General features: G+C 49.7%; 1 protein-coding gene across 3 annotated transcripts in view; it reads right to left on the bottom strand.

Annotated features, from left to right (window-relative positions):
* Nucleotides 1-19,672, bottom strand: part of ROR2 (receptor tyrosine kinase like orphan receptor 2) — a 225,830-nt gene that overhangs the window by 69,323 nt on the left and 136,835 nt on the right. The window contains exon 1 of one of the 3 annotated variants that reach the window (XM_073021449.1): nt 18,837-19,123. The exons of the other annotated variants lie outside the window; for them this stretch is intronic. Within the exon in view, the coding sequence (XP_072877550.1) occupies nt 18,837-18,912 (76 nt within the window). The 5' untranslated portion in view covers nt 18,913-19,123. Of the gene's footprint in view, nt 1-18,836; nt 19,124-19,672 lie in introns of those variants that run through there. 3 annotated transcript variants of the gene reach the window in all.

Genomic DNA, 19,672 nt, shown 5'->3' with positions numbered 1-19,672 from the left:
GCTTGAAGTAAATCTGTGCATGAGATGCAGAAAGTCAGCAGACTCACCAGTAAGTAAAGCAAGGTGAGAACCACGGTGTGTCCCTTTCATGCTATTCCTGAACACATGTAGCTTGACCTGTTACAGTCACCAGACATCCCAGAAGAAACAAATCCACACAGAGGCTTTAGGGAGGGAAACCCGGTGAGCTGCTGTCTGAAGTATTTTCGCACTTTTAGGCATTTCTTTTTTTCTTTTCCTGAGGCAGAGTCTCTGTCGCCCAGGCCCAGGCTGGAGTGCAGTGGCGCGATCTTGGCTCACTGCAACCTCCGCCCCCCAGGTTCAAGTGATTCTCCTTAGGCATTTCTTTTTCAATTAAAAAAAAAAAACTAGTTTAATTTTTCTAATAAAAAAATTAAAATAAAATAATTCACCTTGGAAATTCTGATTTTAATGAGATTCTCTAGTTCTCTTAAAATTTTTAAATATTAATGTATTATAGGCCAGGCGCGGTGGCTCATACCTGTAATCCCAGCACTTTGGGAGGCCGAAGCAGGCAGATGACTTGAGGTCAGGACTTCGAGACCAGCCTGGGCAACATGGTGAAACCCAGTCTCTACTAAAAATACAAAAATTAGCTGGGTGTGGTGGCAGGCGCCTGTAACCCCAGCTACTCCGGAGGCTGAGGCAGGAGACTTGCTTAAACCCAGGAGGTGGAGATTGCAGTGAGCCGAGATCGTGCCACTACACTCCAGCCTGGGCAATATAGCAAGATTCCATCTCAAAAGAAAAAAAAAAGTAATGCATTATATAAAAAAATACCAACTGCATGAAGCTCTATGTAGCTGCATTTAGATTTCTCTGCCTCTAATCGCCCCATGCATTTCTAATATGAGACAGAGTCTTTACATTCTATTTTCTGATCATCTTCCATCCACCATCTTTCCATATTCGGTACCATTAGATGATGTCTGATTTCTACAATAAGAAAAATGAGAATTTTGGAATGACGACATAAATGTGTATTTTATGGTGACTGTATTGTGGCACTGATGTTGAATATACTTAAGCAATTTAAACTACTATTTGTGATTATCATAAAAATACATGTAATTGCCAACTATGAATTTTTTCTTTAAACTAATGGATTAGTCACTTTTAAGCTTTCTTCTTTTAGAAGAATTTAGTGAATGAATTAAGTTAGCAATCGTATCACCAGACACTGCTTACTTCCCACGCCCCTATAAAAAAGAACATTTTTCAATACGTTGTTTTCCCTAATTGAGACTCATAAACTCATAAATCATGGTTGTTTCCAAGCTTTTCCTTGAGGTCTTTTTATTTTCACAGCCAGAAGCCCTAAACTAATCAATCATGGCATCATGTCACGGGTAATTACCACTGGGTGAAGTGCCTCCTGTTCCAGGCTGGAGACTCTCAGCTTGGTATTTGAAAGCACTTTTGCCTCAACAACCAAATGGCACACAGGAACCTCTGTTATGGGAAAAATATGCATGAATGTACACACAGGTGGGACAGCCTAGGAAACACGTGCACACTCACACCCATGACCCCTGACTCAGAGGCTCCCGGTGATGCCACCCTCACAGTGTTAGGTGACTTAGAGGAAGATGAGACCTCATGAAAAGAACAAGTGCTAGTGCCACGCCCAGGCAAAGATCCCCAAGCCGGAGGAGTCGGCACTTGAAGAAAACCAGAGCAAAACTTCAAGGGTCAGAGGCCCTGGGCATCGGTGCAGGGCTCACTTGAGACTGAACGTGTTCCCCACGGAAGATCTGTACGCTTCTAAAGAACACTTTTGGCCGGGCGCAGTGAATCGCGCCTGTAATTCCAGCACTTTGAGAGGCTTAGGCGGGTGGACTGCTTGAGCCCAGGAGTTTGAGACCAGCTTGGGCAACACGGCAAAATCTCATCTCTACAAAAATTACAAAACTGAGCTGGGCATGGTGACGCATGCCAGTAATCTCAGCTGCTCTGGAGGCTGACGTGGGAGGACTGCTTCGGTCTGGGAGGTGAAGGCTGCAGTGAGCTGAGATGGCGATACTGCACTGCAGCCTGGGCAACAGAGTGAGACCTTGTCTCGAGAAAAAAAACCACTTTCACGTGTTTTACCATTTCTTTCCAAATTCTCACGGCACATTCCACTCCACAGCTTTGGTGTCTTCTCAGATCTATCTTCTGCAGTTGTTGTGATAATGTCTATCTGAGGTTCCAGTGTGACTAAGCTATGGCTGGGGAGCTGGGTGGGAAGCTGACACCCTGGGACTAGTGGTGGGGAATGACATCCTCGGCTCTGTGGGTGGGGCTGACACCCTGGACTAGTGGGCGGGGCTGACACCCTGGGCTAGTGGGCGGGGCAGATGCTCTGGGCTAGTGGGCGGGGCTGACACACTAGGCCCTGCTATCTTGTTCATGAATTTTTTCAGTGTGAGATACCCCCTCTCATCCTCCAGCTCTGTGCTCTACTTTCATCAAACCCTCCTTGCCAGAACAAAGTGTGGAGGAAATTCCGTTCTTTCCATCGTGACTCAGTTCTGTATTTGTGAGGTGGGTGACCCTTGGGATGGGAGAAGCAGGCCGGAGAGATACACCACCCGGCGGAGACGCTCTGACCCTGTGCATCTGCAGGTACCTTCACAAAGACACAGCACCCTCTTGGAGACTTGCGATTGAGAATTTTCCAAACAGAAACACCAAGCTACAGAGAGACCCTTTCCTCACCCACTCTGTCTCACACACGCCCCTCGCGCCCTGTCACTCTGATGTGGCACTGTTCCTTTTCTTGTTCTGAATCCCCCTGTGTGGGGTGGAGCAAGTTGTGATGGAGTGGTTTCCTTTTCGGTTGCAATTCTCTCCCCGCCTTCTGGAAGGTATCTTTCCTCTACTCCAGTGGTTCTCAATGACACTGCCCCAGGGGACACTGCCAAAGCCCAAGACATTTTTGATGGTCAGACTGAGGAGGTGGCCCTTGGCCTCTCATGAGTGGAATCCAGGGACGCCGCTCACTCCCCCCAGCACACAGGACAGTCCAGCAGGGATTATTGTGTCTGGAATCGGTGGGTTCTTGGCCTCACTGACTTTAAGAATGAAGCCACGGACCCTACTGGTGAGCATTACAGTTCTTAAAGATGGTGTGTCCAGAGTTTGTTCCTTCTGATGTTCAGACGTGTCCGGAGTTTCTTCTGGAAGAAGAAGAAGAAGGAGGAGGAGGAGGAGGAAGAAGAAGGAGGAGGAAGAAGAAGGAGGAAGAAGGAGGAAGAAGAAGGAAGAAGAAGGAAAAAGAAGGAAAAAGAAGGAAGAAGAAGAAGGAGGAGGAAGAAGAAGGAGGAGGAAGAAGAAGAAGGAAGAAGAGGAAGAGGAAGAAGGAAGAAGAGGAAGAAGGAAGAAGAAAAAGGAAGAAGGAAGAAGAAGAAGGAAAGAAGACGACGACCAGAGAATACCAGTGCAGACATCACTGCCATCTGCAATGTACTGCAAAGCACTGTTGGCCAGCACCTCTCTTGGCCCAAGATGGGAACACCACAGTTGCTGGCTGGAGAGAGACCTGAGATACCCAGAAACGTCAACTCCTTGAGGACACAAGTGTCCTGTCACAAGGAAGGGAGCGATTTCTTTGTGGCCCCTCCTTCTCTGTGGTCTCTAATTTGAGAGTTGCTGAGCTCACTGTATTAAAAATGCTAACACAAAACCGAGGCCATTGAGGCAGATTAGCTTCCTGATCAGGATGGAAGACAGGAAGGGGCGAAGGACCAGGGCACAGCACGCGGGCATCACGTCCATGCACCGCTGCTGTCCTCCAAACCATTCCCAGTGGGCTTCACATGTAGTTACGAGGCCACAGTAAAGTTCACAGTCACGCTTCCAAAGAGACTCGTTATTTGTGCAAACACACGGCTCCTCTACACACATCAGCTCGCAGACAGCAAGGAGCCCTTCCTGGGCTTCAGCCCTATTTAAAATATTTACCAAAATAGATGCCAAGTCTGACACCATGTAAAAAGCAGATGAGGAGAAAAGGTCTGGAACACTCTGCTCTTGGAGGGGAAAGTTTTGCAGAAATGAGGATATGAGACGAATGCAGCCAGGAAGGGCCCCCAGGAACTCTGCTACCTACGGGCACGCATGAAACCTACAGAGGGAACAGAATCTCACCCCCTCCCGCCCCCACTTACATTTTTGCTCCCACCATCATTTTTGTATGTAAAGAATTCAAAGCATGGAGGAGTTTAAATGGACACTTCTCCGTAATTAACCACCTAGCCCAAACCCCTCTTGTCTTGTCATGTTTCCATAGTTTACTGCTCTTTGTTCAACCTGGGATATAAGCGTTCAGCTCCAAATGCTGCTTTGATTCTTTGTTCTTCATGTGAAGGTCCCACGTCCATGAAAAGCTTACTAAATGAAATTTGCATTTTTTTTTTTTAATTTTTATTTTTCAGATGGAGTCTCACTCCGTCACTAGAATGGAGTGCAGTGGCGCCATCTCGGCTCACTGCAACCTCTGCCTCACAGGTTCAAGCAATTCTTCTGCCTCAGCCTCCTGAGTAGCTGGGACTACAGGCACATGCCACCACGCCCAGCTAATTTTTGTGTTTTTTGTAGAGATGGGATTTCACCATGTTGGCCAGGATGGTCTTGATCTCTTGACCTCGTGATCGCCCACCTTGGCCCTCTAAGTGCTGGGATTACCGGCATGAGCCACCATGCCCGGCCTGCATGCTTTTCTCCTTGTCCATCTGTCTCATGCCGGAAGCCCCAGGAGGGGAGAAGTGGAATTCTACCGCCCCCACACTGGAAACTGCTATATTCCACAAGTTCACTGAGCACAGACAGACCCCACAGGAGGATGCTAAGGAGCCAAAAGGATTTTCCAGCAGCTTTGACCTCCGAAAACGTTCCTTGACTGGATGCACTGGTCATGTGGCAGGCAGAGGTGAGCTTGGCAAGGCCGGGTAAAGGACATGGCCTGAAATGTTTGGGGACCACCGTGCATGGCAGCGCCTGAGCATCTGGGCAGATGGGGCCATGCCCCAGTGCATCCTTTCAGGTTTGCCTGACTGGGCTTAGGACTGACAGCCGAGCCCAAGCCATTTGGTTGATGAAGCCCATCATAAACAAACCTTTTCTTCATTTGGAAGATTTTTTACAGAGCACGCACTTGGCTCACCTGGCCCAATCTGCCCTTTTGTATCACCCAGCAGACCCTGGAGGCATTTGGGTTTGAGACCCCCGCCCAGTCTCAACTGCAGGGAAAAGGAGCTACTTCCGGAGGCATCACTGTCTACACCCAAAAGACGTAAGGGCAGCATTTTCTCTGGGCAGCAGTTTCCGCAAAGGCCATTGAAACAGAGGCAACTTCAACTACATGGCTCGGCAAAGAGAAGGAAACACAGAGAGCTGGGGAGAGAGACGACAAGGCTTATCAAATACCAGTTTCAACAGCGCCAGCAATGCCTCCCCTTCTGCCCAAGGCAAATGAACTGAATCCAGCCTGGAGTGGCGCCAGGTGTGCAGAAGCCAAGGTGGAAAGAACATGAGAGGTTTTCCTGGTCTCCCAATCACTGTGGAAGTGGAGGAACCACCACACTATGACTCCAAGAGGAAGGCGAAAGGCATTCAGGGGCCACACAAGAACAAATCGACCACAAAATGGGCAACGAACTTGAGCAGACATTTCTCCAAGAAGACATCTATATGGCCACGAGTATACCAAAGATGCTCAACATCATTAGGCGCTAAGGAAACGCAAATCACAACCACAACAACAGGTGATCAGCTCACACGCACTAAGGCAGTCGTAAAAACAGAAAATAACAAGTTTCGGTGAGGAGGTGGAGAAACTGGAACCCTGTGCACTGCTAGTGGGGGCGCAAAATGGTGCAGCCTCTGCAGAAAACAGTACTGAAAAAAATTATGAAGACCGGGAGGCAACCCAAGTGCCCTCAGGCCAGATGAACAGATCAACAAATGTGGCATATTCCCCCACAGATATGATTCAGCCTTGAAAAGAGAGAAAATTCTGCCATTTGCTACATCACGGATGAACCTTGAGGACATTATGCTAAATATGCCAGCCACAAAACAACAAAGGCTATGTGAACCCACTTCTGTGAAATATCTGGAGCAATCAAATCCACAGAAACAGGAAACAGAATGGAGGCTGCCAGAGGCTGGAGGAGGGGCAGGGAGCTGTTTATTGTTTCTGTTATGCGGGATGAAAACAGTTCTGGAGACTGGTCACACAACAACGTGAATGTATGAGAACTGTACGCTCGGAAATGGTTCAGATGCTCAATTTTCTGTTATGTATTTTTTAACACAATTTTTTTAAAACCATGCAAACGAGGAGAATTCCACAGAAGGAAACAACAATAAAAAAACCCATATAGAACATTCCAAGCAGAGAAGCACGCCCTCGGTGGAACCACAGCCATGCATGGACACATGCAGATGTATTTCCCTTCATGACTGCATGTGGCCTTGCACATGGGTCCCTGGGGGACCCACAGATGTGGGCGTACACACAGATGTGCCTCCCTCATGACTGCATGTGGCCTTGTGCATAAAACCGACAGCTTATACTTTCCAGGGAGCTTTAGGCATGTTCAAGAATTGCTTTGACTGTGCAAGTCCTGCTTCATGGTAGACCTTACAATCTGCTGAATGTGCAACTCCACGGCATAAAACACCTTATTAGGGAGTTGACTTTGAGGACACATCACATATTTTCTGGGATGATCTCTTCTCTGGATGAAAACATTTGAGATTTCATTATTAATTTGCTATGACCCTAAAATCACCAGAAACACACTCATCTCTGACCTTTTGACATTAGGAAAGTGGCTTGCGGCTAAGTCTACTCATCTGAAAATAGGAACCATCATGATATCATCCACCCTTCGAAGCTGCTCAGCTCAGAGCCAGGCCTGCCACGCAGCTCTGTCAGGGTCCCATTGCAAGCACGGCCACTATCAAGGCTAGCAGCAGGAATGGCAGGCTCAAGGACTGGCAGGAGGGAAGAGTTTAACACCTCCTTTGCCTCTCTCTCTCCTGTGTTCCAGCAACCCTCTGATTTGAAATGTTGAGCCAATTAACACAGCCCTAATTCCCAGAAGCTATTGTAGCAGTGTGTGTGCCTGCCCCACAGCTGCCAGGGCCACAAAGCCACCCTTTGGGGGGCCTTTGCTCGGCAGCCTCTTATTAAACTCCAGCCTCATAGAACTGCCAGGCCAGGGAGCCTCCAAGTGCCAAGGGCTTAGCATCCCTGCGGCCATCCTTGGAGACTGCACGCTCATCTCCTGAGGAGAGAGAAAGGCAGCTCATGTGGGTCAGGCTTTGGCCAGGGTGGCAGAGCGTCACACGGCCTGTACTTCAGTTCTGGGCATGCCTTCACTGTACAGCTCCCTTGGGCTCCTGCCCAGGGCCAATTCCTAAATTCCCAATTCACCAACTAGGGCCAATCTTTACAGATGAAACTACAGCAATGGATTCAGAGTGGGGGTTCACAGAACTGCACTCTGAGATGAGAAACATGAATGAAAATGGGCTGTCAGGCTCCTCTGTCAGTTGACTGAGTTATCTTTACTCAAATTAGCTGGATCATTCAAACGCTTCATTCTACTGTCCAGCCCTCTCTATGACTGCACACCCACCCCCGAGGAAATTCCTTTTTCTTTCCTTTGTGATTTAAAGGCTAAAACCAAAATGCTTCATAGGAATAATGTATGTGCCCTCAGCCCTCCTTTCTCACAGAAAAAGCATTTATTCAAAGTACTTCACATGGTAGTATGAAAATAGTATTTAATGATGACACCCAAATTAAATGGCTTCTGGCCTTCCAAAGCCACATGACTGTCCTCGAGTTCCCTGTGGCTGAGGCCCCTCAGAAGTTCCATCTGCCTCAGTGACCACTGCGCATAAGGTCATGCAGGAGCCACTGATGTCAGCACCAACCGCAGGCCTCTGGACACCTTTGCTCGGCCTGGGACAGTCACATGGCCATGCAGTTCTATCCATCCACTCCAAGACACGGAATTAGGGTAGGGGATAACAGATTTGAGAGACCATCATCCAGCATTCCTCCTCCCAGCCTGGGGCCCAGGTACACAGGTGAGGACCCCAAGACACAGCCACATGGCAGTCAGCAGCTGCTCCTGGGATTCCAAGTTCTCCTATCGGCCCCTCTCCTCCCATTAGTTACAGCTTCCCTCCTTCTCTTCTCCTGTCCCTGAATGACACTCTCTACTTCTCAGCCAGAGCAGGAAGCCTACACAAGCTGCTCCCCCTAGCCAGAGAGGCACACACTCTCAGCACGAAAGCTGGAAATCTCAATCACACTCGCAAACCTAAGGAGTGGCAGAGGAAGAAACGCCTGCGTGGCCTGGGCATGTCTTCACAGGATGGCAGCAGAAGTCCATGTACACACCCATGCCCATGCTTACAACATGACTATAAACATACGCGCATGCGCGCACACACACACGCACACCTTTCACCCTAACACCGAGGGGTGAACACAGAAAGAAGAGAGATGGGAAGATGGAATTCCACTCAAAAATGTCCAGCGACATTGCATTCCTTCACCACCACTGCCCTCCCCGTGAGGGTGAAGTTACAGACTATGCCCAGATGACATCCTCGCAGGGACAAGACGGATGGGAACTCACAAACTCTCACCACTCCAGAGAAGCCCAAAGCCGCAGTAAGTATATTCGGGCAGTTGAGGGGCACTTGAGGATTCGGTGCAATTCAGTAAGCCTGATTTTAATTGGATGATGAAAAAGTACAACTGCATACAATGTGCTTTTTCAAGGTAGCGCTGCTTTGTGTGACTGTTCGGGTGTGGAGGGCTGAAGAAAGGACCCAGCATGGCTTATTAGCAGAAATAGGGAAAAGGGGTTCTCTCACTGCACCTGGGCCACTCCCAACAGCATACCATAGGCCAGGCAGCTTATAAGAAACGGAGATTTGTTTTCAGTGCTGGAGGCTGGAAAGCCCAACATCAAGGCACCGGTGAATTCACTGTCTGCTGAGGGTCCACTTCTTGGTTCATAGACAGTACCTCCTGGCTGTGTCCTCACATAGCAGAAGGTGTCTCTGAGGCCTCTTTGTTAGGGGTGCTAATCTCATGTATGAGGGTTCCACCCTCCTGATCTCATCACCTCCCAAGGGCCCTACACCTCCTAATACCATCACCTTGGGGGTGAGGATTTCAATATAGGCATTTGAGAGAGACACAAACATTCCGACCACAGCAGGGGGCAACTGTGGTTTGGAGAGAGGAAAACAGCAAGTTCTATTTTGGACCCTGTGATATTATGATCATATTGGGGTTTGTTTGTTTGTGACACAGTCTCGCTCTGTCGCCCGGGCTGGAGTGCAGTGGCGCGATCTCGGCTCACTACAAGCTCCGCCTCCCGGGTTGACACCATTCTCCTGCCTCAGTCTCCCGAGTAGCTGGGACTACAGGCGCCCGCTACCACGCCCGGCTAATTTTTTGTATTTTTACTAGAGACAGGGTTTTACCATGTTAGCCAGGACGGTCTCGATCTCCTGACCTTGTGATCCGTCCGCCTCGGCCTCCCAAAGTGCTGGGATTACAGGCGTGAGACACCGCACCTGGCCAATCATATTGGGTTTTGTCCACAGTTCCTTGCTCATAAATTTTTGTTATAATGTTGCAGTGCTTTAGGCTTCAGAAGCAGGCTCAGGAAACAGAGTATCTGACCTTCTCCTGCCCTCCTTTCACCTGCCCAAAGCAGGACTTAATCAGACTTCGGGTCATAAAACTCTCATTCCAGAGGGGGTCCTGCCCCTATCCTGGAAGGCTATGTAGAGAAGGAAGGCTACGTAGAGAGGACAGGAAGAATTTGAACAGACCGTCCTTGCTGGATTTAGATCGTACCCTTTCTATCCAATCACATTTCCACATGGTTGTCCACGCTGCATCCTGGACAACCAATGAAACCTCCATGAAAGGCCCAAAGGACAGGGTTTGGGGAACTTCCTGAGAGATGAACACATGGAGGCCAACAAGAACCCATCCACGTGCTGGGAGGGTGGGGCACCCCAACTCCACCGGAACAGAAGCTCCTACACTAGGGACCCTCCAGACCTCGCCCTGCATATCCCTTCATCTGGCTGTCCATCTGGATCCTTTGTAATGCCCTCCACAATAAACCAGTAAGTGTGTTTTCCCTGAGTTCTGTGAGCCACTCCGGCAAATTAACAAACTCAAAGAGACAGTTGTGAAAACCCCAACTTGAAGCCAGTGGGTCAGTCGGAAGTTCTGGAGACTTGCAACTGGTGGGAAGGAGGGGTGGTCTTGTAGAACTGAGCCCTCAATGGGGGGGATCAGAGGCTACCTCCAGGTAGACAGTGTCTAAATTGGACTGGAGGACACCCAGCCGGCGTCCGCTGCTTGTATGTGCGGAAAGTTCTCCACATTTGGTCACAGAAGCCTTCGTCTATGTTGGTGATTGTTGCTGTGGTGTGAGAGCAGAGGAAAAATACTTGAGAGTTTTCCAGAACAGGCTTGTTGGGGAAGTCAGTGAGATCGCTGTGCACTATGACATGGCAACCCTCTCCAAGCTGATCTGCCAGATGACACTGTCCATTTCTTCTGTGAAAGGTGCTGATGGATGAATGCCTCCTGCACCAGCTAAGACGTGCACTCACCCAGGGCTAGCTTGGTCGCCTGAATATGCCAGTTGTATTTGTTACTATAATTATGTTGTTTAGGTACTTATTGCAAAATGTGACATCATCTGACAGCTAACAAGAAGAAAGTTATTTCTATAAACACTAAGCGGAATGCTTTAGAAAAAAAAATAAAAGTGGGTTGCTTAAAACAGCTACTTGTGCACATGACAACAGTGAAACACTGAAGTGAGGGGGTGAAAATCTAGGATCCTGCATTTTCCAAGTGTCTTAAGAGTTTTTGCCCATTTTAAAGGAACTGAAGCCTGAGAATCACTAAATATGCACTTTGAGTGTGGCTGATGTGAGAAACATGAGGTGGCATTCCAATCAGTAAGCCTCTCCTCAATTAAAATCTTCATAAAGTGGCGGGGCGCGGTGGCGGACACCTGTAATCCCAGCACTATGGGAGGCTGAGGCGGGCGGATGAGGTCAGGAGATCAAGACCATCCTGGCCAACATGGTGAAACTGCATCTCTACTAAAAATACAAAATTAGCTGGGCGAGGTGGCGGGCGCCTGTAGTCCAGCTACTGGGGAGGCTGAGGCAGGAAAATCGCTTGAACCTGGAAGGCAGAGCTTGCAGTGAGCCAAGATCGCGCCACTGCACTCCAGCCCTGTGACAGAGCAAGACTCCATGTTAAAAAAAAAAAAAAATCATAAATTATCATGCATTGTAAATAAGGTAAAATGTGTGAAGTATTAAACTGTTCTGGGCTGTCATTTGGAAATGGACATGCCCTAGGGGATGAAAGGTTTCCTCTCCCCTAAGAATATTAAATCAAATCCTCCTGCCTCCATGTTGCACGTCCCTATAGCTGGCTTCCTTCAGGGTTCCCCAAATTATCTACAATGTCACTCCTCCCTTCCATCTCTCCTCACCAGGTGTTCTTTTACACCAGCATTCCCTGGAAAAAGCGAAAGGATATAGGCAGATAATTTGCTCAGTGGGAGTGTCAGTATGAAGTCGATCATTTGGCTCCTGAGTCGGCACACAGTGGAGACTCCTTTTCAGCTGACCCCAGCCCTCTGCCACTGTGACCCTTCAGGAACAGTGGGCACCAGGCACACAGCTTTTCTCTGCCTTCTGTTATTTCAGCTTCTTTACAAATGGCCACATTCATTTTCACAGTCACTGTAAAGGCAAAAGCAACAATTCTGCTTCACAGTTCTCCACACAGCTCTTAATAAGCCACGAACCCCTCGGCCCCACAGAGAGCTGGGGGTGGAGCGGTGCAGCCCACACAGTCTGCACCAACCGGGCAGGTCCAGAGCCAAAGCCAAATCCTGCTCAGTGGCCGGCAGCACTCGCCAGCGTGATTCATTTTTGCAATTCACAGACATGTAGCAACATCTTCTCCTGGGGCGTCTGGGGTCCAGCTGGCAGCAAGAGTGGGCAGGGGCAGTGGGCGTCCTCACCACCGCATGTTCAGAGCACACGTGCCCACAGACCATGCCGGTGGGGCTCCCGGCTCCATTACCACATTCAAGGGTCACTGCTAACCTTGTTGGGAATGGGAACAGCATCACCACAAACTGCCCTCCACATATCTCGACTCGGCAAAAGTGTCCAGTGTCCGAGGGCAGCTGGAACTGAAACAAGTGCCTCCCTCACACGTCATTTGCGGCAACTTGGTAAAGGTGATTCTGCGATGCACCAGGGAGCAAGTGAGACGCCACACAGGCTGCTCAGCGACTAAATCAGCCATGCCACACATGACCCCCAGTCCCGCCCTTCAGATGCCCCAGGGCAAGACAGCAGGCACAGGGCATCCAGCTCCCATGTCGGTGGAGCCAGCACCTGCAACCCTGGGCTGAGACATTTCCCAAAGAGGCTATGGTGGCGACGGAATCAGAATGGGGTCTATGGTTTCCTGAAGTTCACCAGGGCTTGGCATCGGCACAGGGCTGGCCTCTTTGGGAAGAGTTTGAACAGCTACACTATCTAGTGTATGGTGTATGGAGCAAGTCAGGCATGTTCTCAAGCACTCAGGTGAGACGGTTCACGTGGCAAATAGGAGAAACCGTCAGCAAATGCCTTCCTAGAGGTGAGTTTCAAGCCCGAAGCACCTGCGGGATTGACGGGTGCGGTTTTGCTTTCTGCTCAAGCAGATGTTTACTGGGGCTTTATCTCCTTGTAAGACACGATCATCTACCTTCCCAGGCAGTGCCTAAACATGCCAACCCAGCTGGGACCCTCTGCTCTGCACTTCAGCTGCAATCAGGGCTCGGCCCAGGCCCTTGTGTTCGTTACTGTTAGCGGCAGCAACACCTCAGTAAATTCCACCTCAGACAGCGCCTTCACACAGGACGCCTGTCCCGTCGCGCCCGGCAGAGGCTGCTCAGCAATGAAGGCTGCCACGAGGACAACTGCAGGCAGCACGGGAGCCCTGCGGTCTGTGTCACCCGGTGTGGCCTGAACAGAAGGGACGGCAGTGGCCTCTGCACAGAGCCCATGTCTGCGGGTCACACGCAGGGGATGCGACCCTAATTAGGACCCCACTTCGCTGTGAGGAAGACAGACCCAGAGGGGAGACGCTGGCTCCCTCTGCTGCAGAGGCTGGGACCTGCGCCCCACCTGGCATGGGAAGGTACGGGGACAAGTGGTATTGATTCTGATGTCACATGTCACGTGGCTCTTTTCTCAGCAGAACTATAAGATGCAGTTTCTCATCAACAGAGCAAGTGACAAACTCATGGGAATTCCCCCGCTCTCCGGGCTGAGGAGGCTGGCTAGGAGGAAAAGGGACACTGGCCCCGGAAGCTGGGGGACAGGAAGCAAATGCCCACACGAATCTTCCCTTCCCACACCTCCCCTAGGCCAGGACTGCAGCGCTGGTGGGGCACAAGCTGTCAGGGCCTCTGCCAGCTCTCCCCTGTGCAGTAGTGACAGGCAAAGGTGGGAAACGCTGTCCCTCAGATGTCCCTCCAGGGGCACCTGGGCCCAGACTGCACAGGGACCAGACTGCACAGGGACCATCCTTCTCTGTGTGGCCGGGGGTACTCATTCAGCCCATGTGGAAAGCTGGCCTCTGCCCCAGGTCTGCCCCAGCACTTCTCCAGTGAGGAGGCGGGTGTCTCTGAGGAAGGGGCTGTGTTCATCATGCCTTCACATTTTCTGTATTTCCAGGTGTTCTGACATGGGGCCTCGCTGATCCTAGAGACATGGCCCCTCTCAACTGCTAGAAGTGCTGGCCAGTTCCTAGAGGGAAGCACCCATCACCTGCTAGTGGACCTTCCTACGCAAACCAACCACACAGAAGCCCCCCAACTACCTCCTTAAGCAGCTCTCACCCCGGGCTCCATTCCCTGGCCACAGACACCCAGGGCTGGGGATTCGACAGCCAGGGGCAGCCCCACACCTGGAACCCACTGGCATGCCCGCCCTGTTTCCCTGCACTCCCTCATCCTCCTGCTGACCTCAGAGTGGCCCCTCGCAGCGAGCCTCCTCCTTCTAGGGTCTGTGACACCAGCCATTTCTGTATCTGTGTGTCTTTCTATTTCTGGTTAAAACAGATCCGAGCACACTTTAAAATGGGGCCTTGCTCCCAGGGGGACTCCCCACACACTCCATGTGCCTGCCTCCTCCTTATCTGGTTTGATCTTAGGGATATCCAATCTTTTGGCTTCCCTGAGCCACACTGGAAGAACAGTCTTGGGCCACATAAAATACACTAACACTGAAGATAGCTGATGAGCTTTAAAAAATGCAAAAAAAAAAAAAAAATCTCATAATGTTTTAAGAAGTGTAAGAATTTGTGTTGGGCCACATTCAAAGCCATCCTCAGCCACGAGCGGCCCACGGACTGGACAAGCTTGGTCTCAATGTTCCATTCACTTGACTCCTCATCTCTGCTGAAATCTATACAATCCCTTCAGGTGTGTGTGTGTGTGTGTGTGTGTGTGTGTGTGTGTGTGTGTGAAATCCCAGGTCTCAGTGTTCCGTTCACTTGACTCCTCATCTCTGCTGAAATCTATACAATCCCTTCAGGGGGGTGTGTGTGTGTGTGTGTGTGTGTGTGTGTGTGTGAAATCCCAGGTCTCAGTGTTCTGTTCACTTGACTCCTCATCTCTGCTGAAATCTATACAATCCCTTCAGGTGTGTGTGTGTGTGTGTGTGTGTGTGTGTGTGTGTGTGTGTGAGAAATCCCAGGTCTCAGTGTTCCGTTCACTTGACTCCTCATCTCTGCTGAAATCTATACAATCCCTTCAGGGGTGGGGGTGTGTGTGTGTGTGTGTGTGTGTGTGTGAAATCCCAGGTCTCAGTGTTCCGTTCACTTGACTCCTCACCTCTGCTGAAATCTATACAATCCCTTCAGCTCTGTGTGTGTGTGTGCGTGTGTGCGTGCGTGTGTGAAATCCCTACATCACACCTCTTGGAAGTAGAGATGCAGAAGAAAATGGGCAGATTTAGCAAACAGCTCACTGAGATCACCCGATCCTTCTATTTTCCCCAAGTAGGTAATCTTAAAAAAAATACATCCTCAGGCTTCTGCACGGGGGCCGGGCATGTGGGGAGGAGGGGATGTCAGGGGAGGCCTCAGAAGCTAATCCACGGATTGGCGGTGACTGTGAAAACCAACACTGAATATTATTTCCAACATAAGGCAGGATCAGCACCTCTGAGGGTCAGAAACACACGTGTGTGTGGCCTATCCACCCACCCCCCCCACACACACACGTGTGTGGCCTGTCACACACACTGGGGCCCACTGAAATAGGCCTTGGATTGGAGCCGGGTGTGTGTGAACTGTGCTATTGGGGGAGAGAAACCCAGTAATCCCTCACACCCGTGGGACTTTCTGCCTTGCCCCTTTCTCCTTGTAAAGAAAAATACTTAATTTTACAGGTCTTCAGATAATTCCCACTTTGGCCAAAAAATAAAAAGAGGGAGGCTTCACTTTACCCTTTCACCAAAGAGAGACCCAGCCAAAGACTGTGTTGACTTACGGAGCTCAGTTTCCTATGCTCTGAAAGCACGAGCATCAGCCTGCATGCCTGGAGCCAATGTCTGTGGTTCTTTTTCACATGTACATCTGTCTCCTTACTGTAGAATTCACCTTCATCATATGCCTTTGTGGTTTGCCCTTAATTATTTTTTCAATACTAGGAGAAGAGTGGCTAACCAAATGCAATCTTCCATACAAAATTCATCATCATTGCCCACAACATCCCTGCCAGGGCGCCCATCAACACTGGCCACCTAGGTGACATTTACTTTTAGAGGGGAAAAAAAAATTCTGGCAGGTGCTGCCCCCTCAAGATTAATTCTCAGCAAAGGAAATATAACAAAGTTCTCCTCCTGGCATAATGACAAAAAAATACATAAACGAAATGTCGGCTTTCTACAGTTTACATCACTCACACCCCTCACTCTACAAAGGCCTACAAATTACAGCTGTTGATGTTTTCCCATAACCTAAACTTTCGCTCTACAGAACTCTGACTTGTCTAAATGTATTTATACTCTTGGTAACGGAGGGCTCATTATTTACACCGGTTGTTTAAACAGTAACCAGATTGTTTGGGGCTGGCGCGTCTGGGTCAGGTTGGGTTTGCCGTCTGTGGAACAGCACTCAGGGCCCACGGATGGAAGGAGCCACAGAAACTGGCGAGGGGGATGTGGGACTCAAGAAAGGGGCTTTGTGAACTGAAACTAGGCCTACATTGTGGATCCTGGAAGACCCAAACTGCAACGCAATGTCAGAGAACGCCCAACCCCAGAAACCCAATTGGCCCCACCTCTGAACCAGAGCAGCCTCTGGAAGATTCCAGCATGCCCCATTTTCTCAGCTGCGCTTGGCCCCTCCACATGAATTCAGGGCCCCGTCTAGAAACCTCTCCGAAAGAGCCCTTTCTGACTCCTTTCGCCAAAACACTCCATCATAACCTCAGAGTCCTCAGAGAGTGTGTTTATGGCCTGGGAAAAATGAGGCTTCCCCATGCCAGAGTTCAGAAGGTCCTTGGACACTGGAAATGAGCAAAACTCACTCAGAAAATTTAAAGGGGGCAGCAAGAATGAGAGCTGAGGGCCTATGGGGCATGGCAGCACTGAAGGATAATCCTGAGCTGTACTGCATTTTCCCTCCTAAAGGAGAAGATATTGCGAAATAAGATGTTCTGTCAAGAAGAAAAATGTTCCAGTCAGGTATGGTGGCACATACCTGTAGTCCCAGTTACTTGGGAGGCTAAGGCAGGAGGATCGTTTGAGGCTGGGAGGTTGAGGCTGCAGTGAGCAGAGATCATACCACTGCACTCCAGCCTGGGTGACAGAGGGAGACCCTGCCTCTAAACAGAAGAATAAAAGAAGGAAGAAGACAGAAGAAAGGAGAATGTTTGAGGGGAAAAAAAATCAAAGTGAAAGAAACTTTGACCTACTTTTGATGGTGGAAGGCATCCTCCACCTCTAGAAGGCAACAGCCTGGCTCTGTCACTTTCCCAGAGAACAGAAACCACTCCCGTCCATTTGTCAGAGGCCAGGCACTCTGGCCTCCCCTCACCCCGTGCACACTCCAGGGAGAAGAGCAGCCACCCACCATGCAGGTGAGACAGGCTCCAGGGGACCCTGGCATGACAGCATCATCCTAGAATCTGGTCACCTCCACAACTGCCAGCCGCTGACAAGCCATGACTTCTGAACATAAAAATAACATCACCATAAGCGATACCACTAAAGCGGACCAGCTGTTACGTACCACATTTTGGAAGAAATCCACAAATTAAAGACAAAAAGTTAATTTCAGATCTCCCACATTTACAGGATCCCTCATTAAGTCAAACGGTAGGACATTACCACCATGTGCTCCTAATTTCTTCTCTGTAAGATAAAAATGACAGGGTTCTGCCTTTCAAGGATCAGGGTGATGGTGTGAAGACAGGAAACTCCCAGAAGGGGAGCCAGTGTGGCCATGAAGTAACACACATCTCCGGGATGGCTGGACGATGGGCCTAAGGGCCGTGGAATGTAAAACACAAAACAAAGACAACCCAGCTAAAACCCAGGCCTGGCTGGTTTCCGAAGGCTTACAGAAGCACTCTGGGCCCCCTCCTCACCCCGCAAGGGCTGACACGGTCGGTGACAATGCCTCAAAGCACCTGTAAGTGATTGTCCCAAGCAATGACTCAGAGATGTGCCTGCTTGGAAAACAGGACATGGAAAAACAGTAACAGCTCTAAGGCAGAACCAGGGAATACAAGTAATTTAATTCTTGTAGGGAATTGAGGAGGCCTACTTACTGAATGGGTTTAGGAAAAAGATCGTGGTTATATAGCTTATGTTTCAAGAAGGAAATCCAATAACGTCCAAAAACTACCTTTTTCCATAATAAATGATATGCATTACATTTTAAAATGATCTATGGCTTCCCAACATGCCATGTCACAGATTCATGGTGTGTATAAAATGATTTTTCTCTTATGATCAGTTATTACAGAGCGGTATAGCTTCCTCCAAGGAGCAAAGAAACCACAGACATTTTCATTCATAATAAAAGTTGTCACATGGTTTGAAAAATAAACTTTAAAGGCAATTACAATACATGGGTCCAAAAAAAAAAAAAAGGTGCTTAAATGTTCACAGGTAAAATGAGTACAACCAGACTGAGGCATTAAATCAAGGTCCTCTTGCCTTTGACAGGCATATAGTGAGTTGCAGGATTTTCACTAATCCTCAAATAAACAGTGTAAATACTGTTCTTAACTCAGAAACTACCTGCTGACTATCGAGAGGTATTCTTGACGAAAAATGTGATGGCACTGTGACGGCTCTGTGACTGTCAGCTTCCCTGAAACTCACGGTCTTTGGATAAACTCCCTGCAAAGGAAAACTATTTCACAGGATGCCAAACCATCCCACAATGCAGAGTAGCTCCCAAGGCCCTTCTCGGTTGATCAGAAGGATACCATCACATCCCTAGCAAACACAGATATATGGAGATAAGCGTGTCTCAAAAACCCAACAGCGACACAAAACCATCAGTACCCACAGAAGGGGTTGCCCTGAGACTGGCTCCCACAGCACAAACTCAGCCTGCCCCTTGGGACCCTCCGAGCCACACTCCACCTGCTCACGGCCCCCCCCAAAGCCTGTGCATCTCCTCTCTCAGAAAACCCTTCCCCATAAACAGCAAGCAGCCTCACCTTCTACCCAGTGGGTCAAGGCAAACACCTGATGCCATCTGGCTCCCTCTTCCCTGGATTCCTCAAGCCGGTCCATTGGTCGTCAGTTCTACCCCAATACAGGTCTCGGAGTCCCCTGTCTTTCTCCTGGGCCTGCCCTCATGGCAGCCACCAGCAACCTTGCTCGGGCTCACCGCTGTGGCCCAGCCCCACCTCCACGCTCTACCACGTTACCCAAATGTTCACAGCCACAGGAAACCCTTCGTGAGATCAATGAGATCACACTCCTCCTTGCTGAAACCCTCCAAAGCATCTCCGCCTACCTCAACTAAGCTCCAAATCTTCACCAGCCCCAGCCGAGGACCTGCGCAGGCTCTTTGGGCAGCCTCATCTCCCACAAGAATAGCCCCCTTGCCCCTCTGGCTGGTCTCAGATCACCCACGCTCCTTCCTGTCTTGAGATGTGGACACTCCTGCTTCCTCAGCCTTGCCCCGAATGCCAGCTCTGTCCTCCAGCCTGGACCTGATCTCCCTGCGGAAGCCACCTCCCCCGCCAGGCTTCCTGCCCACCTGCCAAGGCTCCCCCACCACCCCACAGCTCCTCCGCTGTGGTATGCACGGCCCTCCCTGGCATCTGCGATCTCCTCCTTCAGTGGGTCCTTGTTTACTGCCCCCCAACCCCACACACATACACACTAGAATTGCCTGGTTCTGCATATTTCCAGGGAGATGACATGTCAGTCCATGGAGGATTTAAACATGAGATAAAGGAGCAAGGGTGTGGGAGAAGGGGGAAGAGACCAGCATTTACCACTCACCATTGGTTTTCAGCCCCACTTCAGAGACAAGACTCTTGGA

The sequence above is a fragment of the Chlorocebus sabaeus genome, chromosome 12 (genome assembly GCF_047675955.1).
Source record: "Chlorocebus sabaeus isolate Y175 chromosome 12, mChlSab1.0.hap1, whole genome shotgun sequence".
Classification (NCBI taxonomy): Eukaryota; Metazoa; Chordata; class Mammalia; order Primates; family Cercopithecidae; genus Chlorocebus; species Chlorocebus sabaeus.
Note: the sequence above shows the minus strand (reverse complement) of the source record. Positions and strands in the feature narration are given on the sequence as shown.